The following is a 17,988-nucleotide window of genomic DNA, read 5'->3' on the forward strand; positions in this document are numbered from 1 at the left end:
CACACACACACACACACACACACACACACACACACACACACACACACCCCTGCCCGGTAGGGGTGTTCAGATGAAGGAAATCTTTCCACTGTTCTGGTGAGGAGAACATGTGGGCAAGCAAACGTGTCACACAGCCTTTCAACGCATGTCTACGAGGCAGTGTGTGTGTACTGTGCTGGTGCTGCCAGTGTAAAGCACACTGCACACTTGGCTGGATGTGTGGGGGCCCGCATCTGGACTAGTCTATCTGCTGACGCAGGACTGTGCTTAGACAGCAAACCAAGGAGGGCCCGTGATGTCAGGATCAACCACACGGCCGGCAGGGTGCCCTCGAAAGGAGATGTGGTCAGGGATGTGGAGTGTAGACCGAGTGTCCTGACTTGCCACTGACACTATAGGGGACCTTGAAGTCCTCTTGGGATTTTTAGAAACAGATAACTTGTGAAATATTATAACTCTAAAAGAGAGGGGGAAAATATCCTTCTGAGAAACGGAAGAGGCACACTGGAGAGCTGTGAAGTCAGGACCCAGGAGAGGACGAGGAGCCCCAGCCGAAGAACTTTGAACCTCAGGCTGAGGACAACTGGGCCTTTAGGAACTGGAAGCAGCCGCCAGAGGCCAAAGCCACAGCCTGTTACAGCTCTGGGAAGGAGGCAAAGCCTGGCACAGCTGGCCTCACCCTGCTGTAGAGCACCAGGGCTGCCAGCTCGGTTCTGGTTGTTCAGCATGACAGGCACTGAGCCCGAGAGAATATGTTGTTTTTCCCTTCAAGTTTGTTGACTCCAAAGACTGACACTGCGTTTCCAGCAGATAGCTAGACAGTTCCTACTCTGCAAAAACAGCCCCCTGGGACAAGTTGAAGATAGACACATAGTGTCTTGATTATGAAGTTGACACACGTCTATCGGTGGCTATAGTGGGAACACTGTCTCAGTCAGTAACATCTAATGTAAACTGTGCTTACAAACTTACAACTAACTCATTTGTCTGATAGAAAACTTTTAAAGTTAAAAAAAAAATCCTTAGTGGCTGGCTACATCACACTATTCTTTCAGAATGTTATTGCTGACTCCCTATTTAAATTTAATAAGTACTTCGTGGTGACAAGACTCATTATGTAATTATTAATATTCATTTGCTATGAATATTACATAAAGTAAAATATTACATTGCCCTACATTGCTTTTGTCTCTAATGGAAGCGTTGTCAGTGTAGAGATTAAATGCTGTTACAGTTCTGAGGCTGGTTAGAAGCAACGTACCCTCACATGTTCAACAGTCTAAGATGGTAGGTGAAGGCTGTACAAAGTCACAAGAAAGACTGTCAACTCTGCCGATCACTTGTACAGAAAATGAGATAGGGGAGCAAGAAGACAGAAGGCATGATAACGAATACAGCTCCTAATAAAAGAGAAGCACACACCTGTTCTAAAAAAGTGACTACATTTGGGGAGTGCTCAGGATTTGACAAACACTTTCTTCCTAAGAGCGAAGAGTCACATAATGCATACAGAAGCGCCCTATAGTTGCTCCCACTACTGTTGAGGAACACAGACCCTGGCATGGCGTTCTTGCACAGAGTTTGTTTGTACATGGGATATGACACACTGAGCATTACGGCTACTGATGTGTGAGGTTTGAGTGCACAGATCAGGGCAGAGCCCAAGTTCTCTGGGCAACATCAGTGCCTTTCTACTTATGTGCGAAAGGCTGTGTCCTGAGAGGAAGTGGGAGCGCCTCCAGCCACCATGGAGAAATTATCAAAATCTCCCTAGCCGGAAATCCTCCCTTCTGCGGTCAGTGTGCTGCTGCAGGTGCCTGGCTGGCAGCTGGGAGGATTGTGGTGTGGGCTGTCCGTTCCCAGAATCACAGTTAGGTCTTGTCAGAATCTGGGTTCTAGTCAATGGCCTGGGTCATTTGTACAAATGTAATTAAACCTGTCAAGCCAAAGGAAAGAGCAGCCACTTCAGAAGTCATCAGTCAGCTTCACTTTACACACGAGGAGGAAATGGCTGAGAATTCCAGGATGCCTCATGCACTATTCTGTGCTCTGTCACCCCGCATAGATGACCCTTTAGGGAGCACCTCGTACACCACAGGGTGAGGCACAAAGTGTCAGATTCCAGAGGAAAAGCCAAGGCTCTCAAAAGTGAAGGTGTCCCCATCTTTTCACATGCTTTCCACTCAGTCCTACTGCCTACAGGCACTGAACAAGCATATATTTTCAGATGGAGGACAGCCCCAGGGAGGGGAGGAGCCAGCCTGTTTTCACCTCTGGAAGTCATGGTGGAATCCACAGGGAGCCCTCTCTAGGCTGCTTATGTGGGGAGAGGAAGGAGAATGTGGGGACCTGGGCCAGGCAGTGCCCACATTGCCAGCTTGACCCTATCACTCCTACTGCTATCCTAACAGGCTCCCCAAAGTATGCGCCAGTGCCAGAGGCGAACCAAGTGTTCTCTCCTAGTCCCCTGGGAGCAGCTGGCCTGGGTGGTCACTCCGTCCCAACGAGATGGATGGTTGGCTTCAAGTGGACACTTTCAGTGGCCAGGAGTATTTTTAGAAAATGATTTGCAAACATTCTCATTCCCTCATTTCCAAATCAAAATTCCTTCCTCTGACACTTCTTAAAAAAAAAAATCCCTACATTTGTAAATATCTTTTATAAAAATATTTACCCAGCACGTTAAGCAAAGCCATAGGATTTAAAGGATAAAACAGGTCTGGACTTTACACAACATAGATTCTTTCTGGAAATTCCTGATAAAAATCAGATGTTCATAAGACCTGCCAAAACAGACATTTCAGATCAGCACCAATCTTGGCCTGAATTCCATTCGGAGCAGCCTTGGGGCCAGCACACTCTGCCACCACTGTGGCCACCTGGCCTCATTGCCAGGGTCTTACCACCTGATTAACGTAAGATTAGCATAATCTTCCCCTACAAAGAGGCACTAATAGTCTGAGAAGATGAGGCCATGGTTTCTGAAATTGTTAGTCGACTGTGAACTCACCTTACCATACTATATGAAGAGCTGTCAGTATTTTAAAAATTTGTCTTATTTTATACATTTGGGTGTTTTGCTTGCATGTTTGTCTGTGCACCATGGGTGTGCAGCGCCCAGGTAGAAGGTGTCAGGTCCTGGAACTGGAGTTACAGGGTATTGTGAGCTGCCACATGGGTGCTGGGAATCGAACCATGTCCTCTGAAAGAGTAGCCATCTCTGTGGCCCATTATCATTTCTCCTTCTCTTCCTCGTTCTTCCTTCTCCTCCTCCTCTGCCACTTCTTCCAACCCCTTCTTCCTCTTCTTCTTTTACAAAGATCCATTTAGGAGCTAAAACTGACACATAGTTTAAGCATCCCTTATAAGACTGAGTCCCCACACAGTTTCAAACTTGGAAGCTTTGCAGCCTGTGGTTTGGAACCAACTGTGTTCTGACTCAGTCATTTCCTTACATGAACATCAAGAAACAAGCTTAACCTCTGAAACCGAGACTCCTTTCTGGACTCGCTGAACAGAGAAACTATAATCAACAAGAACAAGCCCACTCTAGGCAGAAAGGCACAGGAACATCACCAACCCAACACATTCTTAGAACAGGCTCTGGAAAGTAGCTTTTGCGTTTTACGGATACTCACTAAACTCATAGGAACTTCAGAGTTAGGAGTAAGTGGAGGACAGGAACCCAGAACAGAAGATGCTTCATATTAAAAACAGCCCCTGAGTGAGTGTCAAAGAACAGACTGTCCGTCTCAGAAAATATTGCTGACAAGCTTTAAACACTCCAGCAATATTAATTTTAAGATTAATTTGGGAAGGTGTATTGGAGATAGGAAGTACCACACTGGGGAATTCAGATCTGTTCCCTAGGCTAATTTCTCAGACACTGCTTTATCATCATCATCATCATCATCATCATCATCATCATCATCATCATCTTCACCATCATCTTCTTCATCATCTCAGACATGACCTGTGACTGCCAGCTGCTCCTCTTTTCCATTAATGCAACTCAGAAGGCCTACCACTGAGATGGGGGCTTGATCGTCAAGAGGGATGTTCTGAGCTGTCCCCTGGGTGAAGCTGTCCCCTGGGTAATAAAATGGTGGAAGGCGCTGCCCCGAAGGGCGCTCCTTACCTCTCATTCTTCTTACCACTGGAGGAGCTGCTGGTGGAGCCTGTGCGGTTCCGGCTTCCTTTGGAGTCCCCAGAGCTCTCCCTCCGGCCACCAGGAGACACTCGTTCAGAAGAGCTGGTCCTATGGATGCTGCAGGAAGGTCAGGCAGATGAGAACGAAGCCTCCATAGCGTGACTGTCCTTCTACTGCTGAGCACACGGAGGGCGCCTAGGGTACACACTCAGGCTACGCAGACATTTAAAAGACAAAGGGATCATCCAAGATCCTTCCTACGGAGATCAAAAGGCTCCCACTGAGTCAGCTGGAATCCATGCCCCTGCTCAGTGCCTTTGTGACTGAGGCAAGTGGTACAGTCCAGAGTCATGGAGAAAACCGAGCCAAAGACCCCCCCCCCCCATACTGTGGGAGGGCTTTGAAGGTCACGAACCTGCTCTTGGAGGGTACTTCAAGTCTAGATCAGTGGTGCTTAATCAGGGTTGACACTGTCCCCCAGGACATATCTGGCCATGTCTGGAGGCATTTCTGGCCACAGCTCAGAGGAGGGGGCTGCTATGGGGGTGGTGGGTAGGGGCCAAAGACGCTGTTGATTGCCCAGCCATGCACAGGCCATCCCTCGGCAGTGGATAACTAGAGCAATGACAGCACTGGCTCAGAACTCAAGCCAGAATCATGCCAGGGACGAATACAGATGGGGGGAGGGGCACAGGTCATGGAAGCAGCACCTACCACAGGCACACCAGCTTTATTTACAGTCTGAGCCCACACAGGTACTCAGCTTGAGGACATGTGATGAGCGGGACTGAAGTGTTGGAAGCCTGGGAGAGCACGAGCAAGGGCTTGAGTGTGTCAAAATTATCCACACAGAGTCGAAGGCAGGCTTCGGGAACATGTCCTACTTGTGGCTTAGCCTGGAATACCGTCACCAACCTGGGTTTATAGATACTCACAAGAGGCATACAAATGCAACACTTACCACTAATAAACTCTAAGTTTATTTTAAAACAGTTCTTTGGTGTACATGTGCTTTTCCGCTTACTGAAATGATAGCCAATTTGCATGTCAACGATGTGGCTGTTTATTTTGACATATTTAAATCTTGGGTGAGTATCTGACACTACAGGGCATAGAGCGTCTTCTGTGTTTTCAGAGTCCATTGATATTCTGGTTGAGTAACCGTTGGTGACAAGAACTCTACTTCACAGACATAGGTAGTACAAAGTGACAGAAGTATCACACACACACACATGCACACATGTGCGTCCACACACACATACATGTGCAGGCACCATGGAATGTGCGTCTATCTATGTGTGCAATAGCCATTGGAGGCCAGAAGAGGGCACTGGATCCACTGGTGCTGGAGTTCAGGAAGCTGTAAGCCACTCAGTATGGGTACTGGGGAGCAAATCCTTCAAGTGCCCTTAAGCACTGACCCATCTCTCTAGACCCAAACAGCAATTTTAAAGACTCACACATTCTAACCCAATAGATGCTGGCCTGCCAAGGAAGGACAATGAGAACAAGAGTGCCGATTAAGCCACTCTGCACCCACAGAGGCAGGGAACTGTGTTTATAGTGAAACACCACAGCTCGTGGCCTAGAACAGCCTAGAACCTGAGTGGAGGTGTTTCAAGCAAAGCGTCCTGGCGCTGCAGGCATGGCGCTGTGCGCAGTGCAGCGTGCATTTGGTGTGTTCGGAGGCAAGGCGGCAGCGGAGTCACAGCGCAGCAAGGGCGAGTGCTGCCAGCAACCTCTGACTCACTGAGCACTTGATTTTGAGTTAATTTTTTTTTTTTTTTTTTTTTGGCTGCTGGTTGTTCAGAAAGCTTTTACTCTTGCCAACATTTTCCTGACCCTCTCGTTCAGTCGCTGACACTCATACATGGTTGTCTCTCGCAGCTGGAGGAGAGAGCGATCATTACATGGGGTCTCAGCCAGGTGTGGTGGCACACACCTCTGAACACAGCACTTGGGAGGCAAAGGCAGGAGGATTTTTGTGGGTTAGAGGCCACCCTGGTCCTCAAAGTGAGTTCCAGGACAGCCAGGGCTGTTGCACAGAGAAACTCTGACTCAAAAAATATACATACATACACAGAGAGAGAGATAGACAGACAGACACAGACACAGAGAGACATAGAGATACAGAGATAGACAGAGACAGAGAGATAGAGAGCGACAGAGACACAGAGAGAGACAGAGACAGAGACAGAGAGAGAGAGAAGAATCCCACAGATACAACAAAGATCCGGGGGACAGTGAGGACTGAGCGTCCCCTCTCAGAGCATCCAATGGACTGAATGTTTGCATTCTCCAATTTGCCCCACTAAAACTCTGACCCTCTGTGCCACAGTACTGGAGGTGAGGTTCTTCAGGAGCTTATTAGGTCAAGAGGGCATGTGAGCCCTTAAGAATGAGGTTAGTGCCTCCATAAAGGGGGCTCACGAGAGCCGTCTCATCTCTGAGCACCACACCAGGACTCATCCAGAAGTGGCAGGCTGCCACCGAGAAGAGGCCCTCACGGAGCCTGGTGCACGATGGACTCCCAGTCACAACCCATGAGCAACCACTTCCCCTTCTGTGACAGTCCACAGACTTACGCTACTGTCATGAGGCAGCTGACACTCACCTAGACCAGCACCTGACTGTTACAGGCTTCTCTGGGAGCCCTTACCCTCCTTGTGGGCCGACCTTGAGACCTCACCCCACCCGTCAGCCCTGTGTCCTCGGCAGAGCCTCACCCAGGCCAGAAGGACAAAATAAATGGATACACAGTGAAGCCTCATTCTCTGCTCCTGCTCCAGGTAGAGTTGGGGTGATCTGCCCTCTGTGAGAAGGGAAGAGGCGTCCACTGGGGGTGGGGGTGTCAAGGGAAGAGGGGCTGATCCGGATGGACACACGGAGCTTGGCGATTGCATTCACAAGTGTGCGACTCATGCCATGGTGTGGACAGGGCTATTCATCTGGTGGCCATCAGGGTGTCACAGGGCCACAGGTGTAGGGAAGGGAGCCAGAGAAGAGGGAGGAAAACGAGAAAAGCCCCTACAGGAAAGTGAGTCCTCAGCAGGTTGAAAAGCTGTTGTGGAATCAGGTAGAAGAGACAGGACAGAGAACTTGGTAGCGCTGTACAGTGAAGTGTGTGTGTGTGTGTCTGCGTCTCTCTGTGTGTGTTTATGTCTCTGTGTGTGTGCATGTATCTGTGTGTGCGTATATATGTGTTTGTGTTTGTGTGTGTTTGTATGTATTTCAGGAGCATCAAGAAATATGCCCAATGCAGGGAAGTCAAGCCAGCAAATCTCACAGAGTAGTGCACAGGAGCTGAGGGAATCTAAGGCAGCAGGGCCCTGCCAGGGGCCAACTCCAGGGAGAAGCCACCCACGTGTGCCCCAGGACGTGCAGCACCTGCTGAGCTCCTGTCACTCATCCATCTTCTTTCTTGCCACTCTTTTGCCCCTTGGTCTATTGCTTCCTCAGTCCCACCTTCTGCCCTCTTTCTTGGTAATTCCGCATCATTCAGCTAAGAACCTTGTGTTATGATTTTAAAGGTCACGTAGTGGGCTCGCTTTTGAAAAATCACCACATTCTCAGAGTGAGCAAATGTCCTTCATGTAACCGTGATCATGATCGTTTTCACACACGGTTGTAGTGGACGTTTTAGTTTCTTTGTAAACTCAGTTAAGTTACGTAAATATGTTTTTGTTTTAATCCCAAGTGTGGGGTTTTAGTTTGGGCATGAGTTTGTCCACAGCTGAGAACTGTCTCATGTGAGTTGTGGTCTTTGCCAGCTGGTAACAGCCTTCCTCGTGTGGCATGGAGAGGGGTGTGGTCTAGGGCTCTGAGGATAAGTATGAGAGCCCAGAAAGTGTGGTGTTTGGTGGTGGCATTCGGTGGTGGTGTGTGGCATGTGGCAGTTTGGAGAGACCCGAGACGAACAGTGTGGCGGCTTGGAGACTGATGGAGAACGCTGTTTCCATGCAGCAGCTTGGAGGAGACAGAGAGAAACATTTCAGTGCAGCGGCGCCTGGAGGAGTCTGCTGGCTGCCTCTGCTGTTGATGGAGACTGGTGGAACCCCAAAAAGAACGCATTGACCGCTTCAACCCTAAACAGCCGGGAGAAGTAAGGGGTCTGCACCCCCTCTCCTCACTAACCTCTCTCCTACCTAGGGTTGGGGGTTGGGAGAGCGCTGCACGTGGTCTTCCTGGTGACTGAGGAGCTTTGAATCTGAGGCACTAGGCATCTCACAGAGGCTCTGCATGGGTGTGCCCAAAGGTCAGTGGTTTGTTCATTTGTCTGTGTGTGTGTGTGTGTGTGTGTGTGTGTGTGTGTGCGCGCGCGTGCGCGCGCACGTGCATGCTTTGTTTTAGAATGCTCAATTTGGGGACAAGGAAATGACATGTCTTAGAACAACATGGCTTTTCTGAAACCTAGGATTACAGTCTAAAGATCAGAGAAACTGTTAGGCCTGGAGTTTACCATCCTTCCATGATGAAAATCAGCTGCTGAGGCTTGTGGAGTTACTTCTGCCAAGTACCCAGTACGGACTGGAAGCTCTCCCGTGGGAGCCGCCGAAGGGGCACCGGGAGACTGTAGCAGCAAGAACAGGCCCAGCACATCGCCTCTGCAGTGTCCTTGTGGGAGTTCGTGGAAAGTTCACAGCAATTTAAAGAGCTGCATAAGACACCCTTGTGGCACAGTAAAGCACCTCTATTATCTGTCTCAGACCCGTCCTGCCTACTCACAATTGTGTAAATGTGAGCAAGCATCTTGCTTTTTAGATTTATTTATTTTTATTTTATATGTATAAATGTTTGCCTGTGTATAGACATGTATACTACATGAATGTCTGGTGGAGACAGGAAGAAGGTATCAGGTCCCCTGAAATCAGAGTGATAGACAGCTGTGAGGTACCACGTGGTCCTCTTCCAGAGCGGCCAGCGCTCTTAACCACCGAGCCATCTCTCCAGCCCCAGTGCGTAAGTGTTGTAATAAGCTCAGGCAATGGCAGGCCGCAAGAAGAACGGGCAGACAGCATGTTTGGCGCACACAGCTTGGGTATAATCCATCATGGCTCCTTCAGGCACTTGTTATGCCCACATTTGCGTCAAAATGTTAAACTTTTTGAAGAAAAGTTACCTTTGTCCTATCTGTAGAAAAAAAAATGAAATAAGACGTTTCCTTGTGAGAACAGGAGCCCTTATGAATTAAAGAGGATTTTGGAGGGCTCAGACTGAAGGACAGAAAACAAAAGCCTCAAGACATTGCAGCGACAAGGGCAGCGGGAGAGAGCAGGGCTGTGACTCCCTGCAGGAAGCTACCTTTAATCGCCAGCAGGGAATAGCAAAGCTCTTACAGTCCCTCTGGACAGCGAGCGGAAACAGTGCTCCTTATTTGGGCCATGGCAGGAGTACCAGCTTGGGCCTCACAATAACAAGCTCATCTCGGGGTGCGGGAGGGGGGTTGCGTGTTTTCCGCATTTCTCCCCATCTGCTACTCTGTCCCCACGTCTGACCCCCAACTTCTAAGTCTGAAGAGAAAGCGGCCTTTTGTATTTCATTATATATGCATCAAAGAATTCTTGCCAATTTGAATCTCAGACATGAAAAAAACATCTCCTAGGTGGAGACGTGTGACATTCTTTCTCGTGATGAGATAATAAGCCTCAGCCTTTCTGTCATTAGGTGATCTGAACTCAAGAATATTTTTTTCCCAAAATTTCATAAAAGGCCCTGAACATTTAAAGTTAGTGGGGCTCTGACACAGAGCGCTTGGGACCAGAGCGTTTCTGAGGATGGATTGAAGACTGTGACCCACACAACAGATACCAGACATTGGCTTCCATGTTATGCTGAGTGCTGTGGAGGGCCAGGAGCCAGATGGGCTGTTTGTCCTGAAAATAATAACATACCTAATTCTGATAGGCTGAGATGATTAATTAAATAATTAATAATTATTAATTTAATAAATAAATAAAAATGTTCTTCTCGCTCATCATGATAAATATAGATTAAACCACGCCTTTCAAAAGTTTTTCTTTTTTTTTTTTTTAATTTGCTTTGCGTATGTGCCTGTGCTGTGTAACGCTAACTGCTTGGTTTCTCATAATGACATGGGCCACTCAGTGTTTTCACCACTCAACACCATAACCTGCCCTTCTCTGCTTTGCTGCTGACAACATACGCAGATCCCATAATTTGTTTAACTCTTTCATTGTATGGGATCTGAGTTAGAATTAACAGGTCATACCCCTTAGTCCAGTAGCCCTGGAACTCTAAGATTTATTATTATTATTATTATTATTATTATTATTATTATTATTATTATTTATACAGTGTTCTGTCTGCATGTGTGCCTGCATGCCAGAAAAGGCCATCCACTCTCACTATAGATGGTTATGAGCCACCATGTCATTGCTGGGAATTGAACTCAGGACCTTTGGAAGAACAGCCAATTGTTCTTAACATCTGAGTTAAGTTATAGACTGGCCTCTACCACCACCACTGCTTTGGTGTTGGTGGCAATCCAACTGTCTCAGGCTCCCAAGAACTGAGATGCCAGAGTTGAGCTGCCATGCTCAGTGTAGAAATAATTGTTTTTTTAAAATCAGCTGAAGTCAGATTTTTGTTTTTCGGCTCTTTGCATGGCGTGTGTATCTGTCACGACTTCTGCCAGGTCACACAGCCAACAGCCTGGCTGTCTTCCCAAAGGGCAGTTGGCTGTTTGGAAGCAACAGCTACTTCACTATTCTGTCTCAGACTGGCACAGAGTGATGTTAAAATGATGCCTGTACCAGTTTTGTTCTTTTGATCTCTGCTCTAACACCCCCCCACCCCAAACTGTCCTGCTCTGCTAACTCACTGAGACAATGAGCCATTGTCTCTTTCTTGTGCTATTATTGATGGCCTCAGAAGCCCACAGAGCAAGGTGTGACCTACAATGTCTTCCATGGATTTTTCTGCCCTCTTTCCTTTGACAAATAGAAACAAAACCTGTTCCCAAGGATTCCAAAGCAGTGAGCCCAGGCCCAGACTAAGTTTTAATTGGCAACACAATGCTTGACTGCTGGGGCTGGACGCTTTCCAAAGGGGATTTTGTCCTTAAGTACCCGGCTAACCTCCCCACCCCCACCCCAGAGTCTTCTCTTGAAAACACACACACAGCATGCCCCCCCCCCCAGATGTCCCAGCTTGCTTCATTTGGAGCTGCGATGGCGACGACAATCTTCATGATGCCTTTATGGAGCCCTGTATTCACCCTGTTTTAACCTCCTCATTCAGTTAAGTCTGGCTGGCTTCTTGCTGTTGTCAGAAACCTCTCCTAATGAGAGCTGCTTCACCACAGCGCGTCTAGAGGCGTCTAGAGGCGGCTGTCCCTGTCTCCAGCTCCCTGGTGAATGGGATGCTTACTGGTACCCACGCAAGTGCAAGCCCGAGGCAGCTGGAGGAGCCGCAGCGAGCTGCACTCCCAGCCCTGAGTCCAGAAGACCACACACTTCCATCCTGAAGCTTTGTGCTGAGAACAGCAGAGACAGGGAATTGGATGGATTGCTTTGTAGAAGTGAAAAAGAAAAGTCTAGCTGGAAGTGAAGCTCAGTGGTAGAGTGATTGCCTAACATTCTTGAGGTCCTGGTACCACAATAATCAATTCCCAGTACCACAATAATTGCCAATACTAAAAAAAGGGGAGGGGGGGCAGGGGAAGGAAGGAAAGGTTGGAAAGAAATAAAAGAGGGTAGAGAGGGCATGTTTTAATGCACACACACACGCACACACTCGCACATACTTGCACCTCACATGCGTGCACACAGCATGGTGGATACAAGCTGTGATTTTTTTCCCCCTTCTTCCCTCTCTTTTCCTTTTCTCCTCTTAAGATAATACTGCCGACAGCCCTCACTACCCAGGAGCCTTCATTCTGGGCTGAAACACAGGTAAAGACCCAACCGCCATCTCACCTCACACCTCTGCAAACTAGACAACAACGCTTAAAACCGGGGGTCGGCGGAAGGAAGGAAGGAACCAATAAAAACTAACACAGGAGACATGGACAGAAACCAGAGAAAGGATGGGAAGGAAAAGCTGAAACACCAGGAGCTGGTTTCATAAAAAGATCAACAAAACCCCAACACCTTTAGTAAAACTAAGAGACGAAAAGAGAGGAGGTTTAAGCAGTTAAAGAGTGAATGAAGAATAACCATTACAACTGATGTCACCCCAGAAATATAAAGAATTATAGGAGACTACTGTGAATAATTGCATGCTAGCAAATTGGAGAGCCTCAAGGGAGTGGATATGATCCTAGAAACACATAACCTAATAAGAATGAATTGTAAAGAAATTAAAAACATGAACAGAGCTATAATTAGCAAGGAGACTGAACAGCAATAAAAACACCTCCCGAAAAAGGAAAAGCCCAAGACCAGTTGGCTTCACTGGAGACTCCTATCAAATAACCAAAGAATAATTAGCATCAGTTCTCTGGGACTGTAGGGGACAGAAGAGCTCTGACTTCCTTCTATGCAACACGTATCACTTTGGTACCAGACAAATACACTACAAGAAAGAAAAAAAGGTTATTATCCCTCATGAAAATCTACTAAAAAGAAAAGTTCTCAACAAAATACTAGCAAACTGAATTCAACAAGATATTTAAGAGATTGAACAGAGCCAACTGGGACTTAAAATTTGAATGCAAAGGTGTTTCAACAGATGAAAATCAAACAATGTAAGAACCACGTTAATAGACGAAGAACAAACACCATACAGTCTTGGTGCAGAAAAAGCATTTGAGGGTCAGTGGGTCGTAGAGGTGGCTCAGGGGGTCCTGGGTAAAGATGTTTGCCATTTAGGCCTAAAAACTTGGGTTTGACCAAGTGTGGAACCCACGTGGTAGAAGGAGAAAACAAACTCCTACAAGCTGTCCTCTAACCCCTGCATGCATGCTGTGGCATGCACATACACACCTGCAAAACAATAATAAATAAAATGTAATAAAATAATTTTAAAAAGAAAAAGCATCAAAAAACAAAACAAACAAATAAAAAGCACCCCCCCCAACAAACCTTTCGTGGTAAAGACATTCAAAGAACTAGGAACAGAAACAAAGTACTGCCCCATCCCCCAACAGAAGCTACTCAAGAAACCACAGCTAGCACATGCAAGGACAGAAGGCTCAAAGAGTTCTCTCGCAGAGTGGGAGAAGAACAGCAAAGTTCATTGTTGCCTCTAGTATCTGACATAGTTCTAGAAATCCTTGCCACAGCAATCAGACAAGAAAAAAAAATAGACCGTCGGCAGTGGAAAAGAATTAGTACACCTCTGCAGACAGCAAGTGCTAACATGTAAATAAAACAAAACAAAAACAATACCTACAAAACCTTAAAAGAGCACACACACACAAACTCTGTGGGGAGGGAGTACAGTCCTGAGTGAAGATACAGGGCTCGTCATAGGACAAGCCAAGGGCCTCAATGTCTCAGCTCCGTGACAGGGCGGAGCCTTCCTCAGATCCAAGTGCACATGTTGACAGTGAAGGAGGATCAGGTTCACTGCAGCTCTGTTCTCCAGATTTTTACAGCCTGAAAACTGCTCCTACCAAAATTAGCTAAACTGCCTCCTTGTTCAGCCGTACGTGAGAACACCAATTCCTTGGTTATCTGTATGTAATAACCCCATTCCCTTGTTCATCTGTGTTTGTGCTATAATCCTGCCTCCTTGTTCAGTTGTACAGAACAGACACCTCAGGCTTCCACAATGATGAGGCCTCGCTGTACAAGGGCTGAGACCACCTGATCCCAGCTTTTCTGTGTGTGTGTGTGTCTGTCCTTTATTCATTCCTCAATCGTGTCAGTCCCCAGACCTGTGCAGGGTGGGGCAGAACCATTCAACACTTTCAACAAAATTTTAAGATTAAGTAATCAACACCCAAAAGTCGGTGTATTCCCATATGATCTGAAAGGAAATGGAGAAAACTTATTTTACTTATTTTGTAATAAGTTTTTACTTATTACAACATTTAAAATGGCAACCTACTTAGGAGCAAAATTATCCTAGAAGGTAAAAGACATCCACACTATGAAACCATACAATTTTGCTAAAAGAAAAAATTAAGATATAAATAAATTTTAATTAGAATATAAATAAAATATAAATAAATATAAATCCAAGCTTGTGGATTAGAGAGTCAGTGGCCATATTACTTAAAACACTCTACAGATTCAGTGCAATCCTTACAAAACTTCAAAGGCAGTTGTGCTGAGCAGTTTTTGTCAATTTAACCCACACTAGTCACCTGGGAAGAGGGACCCTCAAGTGAGGAGTTGTCTTCATCAGACAGGCCAGTGGGCATGTCTACATTTGAGGCATTTTGATTCTTTGTTTCTTTTCTTTCTTTTTTGTTTGTTTTTGAGACAGTGTTTCTTTGTGTAGCCCTGGCTGTCCTGGAATTCACTCTGTAGCCCAGGCTGGCCTTGAACTCACAGAGACCCCCCTGCCTCTGCCTGGGATTAAAGGCATGTGACACCTCTGCTTGCATGTATGTTTTTGATTAATGATTGACGTGGGAGGGCCCAGGGAGGGCCCAGCCCACCCCCGGCAGTGCCAGCCTTGGCCCTAGGCTGTATAAGGAAGCAGGCTGAGCAAGCCAGTAAGCAGCACTCCTCCACGGCCTCTGCTTCAGCTCCTGCCTCCAGGTGCCTGCCTTAAACTCCTGCCCCGGCTTCCTTTGATAAAGGCCTGTGACTGGAAGTCAAATAAACCCTTTCTCTGCCAGGCTGCCTATGGCATTTACCACAGCACAGAAAGGCAAGTGGGGACACAGACTTAAAAATATAAAAAGTGCATCCTAATGCTCATCTTAGACCCCCGAATCCCAAACCCCATCACCGACACCTCTTGGAACAAACCAAAGATGGGGGCGAGGGAGGGAATAGAGACTCACACTTCCCGAGGATGGACCTACAGTAATGAAGACATCACAGTGCTGGCAACCAAGATAGTTTCAGGGACCAGTGGTTCAGAAGAGTGAATCCAGAAACAAACCCCCGCATATACAGGCAATTAAGATGTCAAGACTACACAGCAGATAAAAGACAGTCTCTTTAACAAATGAATGCTGGGACATTGGAAATACACACGCAAAAGAATGAGGGCAGGCCTTTGCCTTACCTGATGTCTAAAAATTAACTGAGAAATGACTAATGACCTAGACACCCCTAAAAGTTGATACAGGGGAGAAGGTGTAGAACGCAGGACTCTGCTGTTGGTTTCTTGAACAGACAGCAAAAGCAAATACAGTCTGACCGCAATCTGCATGTCCTTAAAGGCTCTTGATGTCAAAGCAAATGGTCAACAGAAGGGAAGAGTGATCTAGGGAATGGCAGAGCACACCTGCACTCCAGACACCTAGTGAGCAGTGACTATTCAGTACATAAGGAGGCTCCCCAGTCTCATGACAACCACAACATAATCCAATTAAAATGCAGGTAGGTGGGTTTACACACCTGTCAACCCAACGCTATGGGAACTGAGGCAGGAGAGCCACAAGTATCAGGACGGCCTGGCCTATAGAGCAAGATGTTGTCTCAAGAAGCATAAATATGAAAAAAATTAACACACATGTCAAGAATACATGTTGGATGGGCTTCTTTGAAGATGTACAAATGGTCTACAGCCATATGAGAAAATGGGGTACATCACTAATCGTAAGAGATACAGGCCCAGCAAGATGGCACAGTGTGGGGAGGTTCCTGCCTCCAAGCCTGATGGCCAGACTTCCATCCTAGGGACCCGCATGGTGGAGGGAAAAACCAACTCCTCCAAGTTTTCCTTTGACAGACACCAACAGGCCATGACATGATACACACACTCAGGCACACTCACACAAATAAATTAAAAAACAAATAAAAGTGTAGTAAAAACATTGTAGTTACCCACACCTTTAATCCCAGAGCTGGACCTATGCTGACAAACTACACAGCCAAAAGGTAAGGGGGCAAATTTAACATTAGGTGTTTGTCTGGTTTTTTGTTTGTTTGTTTCTTTACAATAAAAGGTAACAGACAAAGCCCTGAAACTTAACAGAACAAAGTCAATTTTGTTGGTCTAACATCTTGAGAGTCAAAGAGTGGCATCCTGCCGATGTTAGTTAGAACTCAAAGATCATTTTGTGTTGGGATATATATATATATATATATATATATATATATATATATAAAACAAAAAAAAACGAAAAACAAAAAGGATGATTCAAGTGAGAGTTGAAAGATATAGAGTGGCTAAGTATAGCACTTTAAAGTTTTAAAAAGTACTGTAAAATCAATTTTCTTGAAAATCACAAGAAGATAAAAAAAAATGTACAAAACTCCACAGGCTGAAATTTGAGGAGAATCTGCTTGGTGAAGGGCGTGATGGTCTGATCAGCTCTGTACACATTTCAAAGGTCAGAACTGACACAGCCGCTTTAGGCCTGACAGAAACGATGTGAAATCAGTTGCGCCTCGTGGCCTTCGACCTCCTTTCAACTCCTCCCCATCTGACTATGACCCACTTCTTCCTCACCTCACCGACCCCAAACCTCGGCACACACCCCAGCTGCCAACACCAGCGACTTCCGGAAGTTGCTCATGTGGTACTTATTTTCTCTACAGTTAACACCTATCAACACTCGGGACAGCCAGATGACACCATTGGCCCTAACAAAAGCAGGGCCCCCCAAAGGCCAAGCTCTCTCCCCAGGTCCCACAGGCACCTCCCACGGACCTGTCAGTGGTCGTGATGGTCAGTTTTAATTATCAACTCGACACAATCAAAATCAAAGTGAAGAAGAGAGTCTGGGAGTTGCCTGTGCTGTGCGGGCCTGAGGGGGATTTTCTGTAACAGGCTGAAAGAGCAGCTTCACCATATCATGGGCCCTGGCAGGCGTGCTTGCAGTCATTCTCCCTCTGCTCTTGACTGTGGCTGTGACTGGCTGATTTGCGTTCTGCCCTGACTTTCCAAGGCCTGCAACCTGGAAGTGTGTTCTTAAGTGGCTCTCCCTGGAGCCATTTCATCCAGCAACGGAAAACCAAGCTGGGGTGGCGAGAAAATGTGTCATGTGTCTTGTTGGGTCCCCTCTGTGTCTCACCTGAGGGACGGGGGACGGTCAGGGCTGTCTTAGAGAGCAGTTACCTCGGATGGAGTAAAGTAGATACAGGCCAGCCACAGGGGCGCCCCCATATGCTGGCATGTTTCCGGGGGTGGGGGGGTGGGGTGGAGGGGGCGGAAGACATCACCTGCCACACAGGCGCCCCGCCTCTGCCGAGACAGCGTCCCCTCATGAGGGCATGCCTCGGACCCAGGCCGAATGGCTGGGGTTCACGACCACATTTTTGGGAGGGACCTCAAGAGTAAACTAGAGGACACAAGTGAAGGTGATGGCTAGAGTCCCAGCCTGAGGCACAGAGGCAGCAGACACAGCAGACACAGCCACAGGGTCCTCTAAGCATTGCAGCATCTGTCCCCAAAGCCTCCCTGTCCCCAAGGCCGCTAGTGTTTCAGTGAGCACCAGAGGTTCTGCTGCTGTGTTCTTTATGTGGGGGGTGTGCAAGTGTGGTGTGGGGGTGTGGGGGTGTCTGTGTCTGTGTGTGTGTGCTTGGGGTGTGTGTGTTGAATGTGTGTGTTGTGGTTTGTGTTTGTTGTGGTGTTTGTGTGTGTATGGGTGTGTGTGCTTGGGGGCATATAGGGTGTGTGGGGTGTCGTGTGTATATGAGGTGTGTGTATGTGCAATTCGGGTGTGTGTATAATGTATATGTGTGTGGTAAGGTGTGTTTGTGTGTGTGTGTAGTGCGTGTGTGTTTGATGTATTTGAGTGTATGGTG

At 47.1% G+C, this 17,988-nt stretch overlaps 1 protein-coding gene across 3 annotated transcripts in view; it reads right to left on the minus strand.

The window, feature by feature from the left end:
* Nucleotides 1-17,988, minus strand: part of Eml1 (EMAP like 1) — a 148,294-nt gene that overhangs the window by 35,275 nt on the left and 95,031 nt on the right. For all 3 annotated transcript variants that reach the window (XM_055592928.1, XM_055592926.1, XM_055592927.1), the window contains one exon: nucleotides 4,139-4,267. In XM_055592928.1, the coding sequence (XP_055448903.1) occupies nucleotides 4,139-4,267 (129 nt within the window). The remainder of the gene's footprint in view (nucleotides 1-4,138; nucleotides 4,268-17,988) is intronic.

Source organism: Psammomys obesus, unplaced genomic scaffold, assembly GCF_907164565.1.
Source record: "Psammomys obesus unplaced genomic scaffold, mPsaObe1.curated_primary_1811, whole genome shotgun sequence".
Taxonomy (NCBI): domain Eukaryota; kingdom Metazoa; phylum Chordata; class Mammalia; order Rodentia; family Muridae; genus Psammomys; species Psammomys obesus.